Source organism: Cariama cristata, unplaced genomic scaffold (assembly GCF_000690535.1).
Source record: "Cariama cristata isolate BGI_N322 unplaced genomic scaffold, ASM69053v1 scaffold25429, whole genome shotgun sequence".
Lineage (NCBI taxonomy): Eukaryota > Metazoa > Chordata > Aves > Cariamiformes > Cariamidae > Cariama > Cariama cristata.
This window is the reverse complement of record NW_009636664.1, coordinates 1-1,633: the sequence shown is the minus strand read 5'-3', so window position 1 is coordinate 1,633 and position 1,633 is coordinate 1. Positions and strand designations below refer to the sequence as shown.

The following is a 1,633-nucleotide window of genomic DNA, read 5'->3' as shown; positions in this document are numbered from 1 at the left end:
GTCCACTCCACTCAACCCAACCGGCTGGAGACCATTTGACCCAACCCAACTGGCTGGAGACTATTCAACCTAACTTAACTCAGGTCAGCCTAACCAACTGGAAACTCTTCAACTCCACTCAGCCCATCCCAACCAGCTAGATCCTCTTCAACCCAACCAGTCTTGAGGCCCTTCAGCTCAACTAACCCTTGAACTGCCTGGACCAGACAGCTCAGCACAACATTATCTGATGACAGTGATGTGAATATCGTCCAATCAGCTCCGGTGGATCCAAGCAACCGCACCAACCTTGAGTCCTCCAAACCCATTGGTTCCACTCACCCCACCCCAAAAACAACGTGATCAAGAACTCATGAGGCATTGCCACAGGACAAATCACAGCCTGGTTCTAGATCCAGGGACATGCCATGGGGTTCAGACCTCAAGCGGGTGGCATGTCGGTCAAGGTCCTTCCCAAAATGGTGGGAAGAAGAAAAGGGGGGAGGCCCAGCCCCTCCTCCTGGTTGACCCCTGTGCTGAACCCCACCTCACCTGAAGTTCTTTGAGCTTCTTTTGGAGCTGGGCCGCCACTGCTTGCTCGTCCTCGATCCTGGCGTTGAGCGCGTTGAGCTCAAAGTCTTTCCTGGGTGGTGTGAGGAGAAACACTGGCCTGTTAGGCTCCTGGGTTCTTGATGGAGAGTGGGGTTATGGGTAAAGGATGAGGAGGTGGGCGGGGCTCTACTTTTTCAGCCTCTCCTCCAGCTGCTGCTTGTCATTCTCCAGGTCCATGATGCTCTCCTGGGTCAACTTCAAGTCACCTTCCAGCTTCCTCTTGGCCCGTTCCAGGTCCATCCGGATCTTCTTCTCCTGCTCCAGGGAGCCTTCGAGCTGCGTGGAAACAGAGAAATGGGGAGAAACCTCAGCTTTTCATGATCTCTGCCCCAGGAAGCTCCTTGGCAGCGCCCGCGGTGGGACCGGTCCACACTCACATCATCCGCCTGCTGTTCCAGCTTGACTTTGGCCTTGGTCAAGGTGTTTACCGTGTCTTCCTCCACCGGCAGGTCATCCAGCGCTTGCTGGTGAGCTTCTTGCAGGGCCTTCTTCTCCTTCGTCAGCTTGACGATGACCTCATCCAGCCCGGCCATCTCCTCTGTGAGGTTTTTGACCTGCAGGAAGGGAAACATCAGGCCTTCAGCTTGGTGTCAGAGGTAGGGCAAGAGACATGAGGTTCTTCTTGCTCTTGGCTGAGCCGGGCCTAAGTCAGGAGATGTGGGAGAACCGAAGCAGTCTTAGATCTTGGTGACCCAACTCAACCAGCCTTGAGTCCTGGTAACCCAATCCAACCAGCCTTGGTCTTGGTGATCCAATCCTACCAGCCTTGGGTCTCCTGAAGCAAACCCAACCATCCTTGGTCTTCGTGACCCAACCCAACCAATCTTGGGTCTTGGTGACCAAATCCTACCACCATTGGGTCCCCTAAACACAACTCAACCAGCCTTGGCTGTGGGTGACACAACCCAACCAGTCTTGGGTCTCTCCAACCCAACTCAATGAACCTTGAATCTCCCCAGCCCAACAACTAGGGTCTCCCCAACTTCCCAGCTTGAGGTCAAGGCCTCTCCCCACCCTCACCTTGTTCTCAGTGGCGTGTTTC

The 1,633-nt window shown here is 54.7% G+C and overlaps 1 protein-coding gene across 1 annotated transcript; it reads right to left on the bottom strand.

Annotated features, from left to right (window-relative positions):
- Nucleotides 1-531: 531 nt before the first annotated feature.
- On the bottom strand, nucleotides 532-1,145 carry LOC104167685 (myosin-6-like; the record flags this gene model as incomplete). Its single annotated transcript, XM_009708008.1, has 3 exons — nucleotides 532-622; nucleotides 722-867; nucleotides 969-1,145. Coding segments are annotated over 3 exons (414 nt in total), but the record flags the coding sequence as incomplete, so codon positions are not given.
- Between the last annotated feature and the right edge of the window lie 488 nt (nucleotides 1,146-1,633).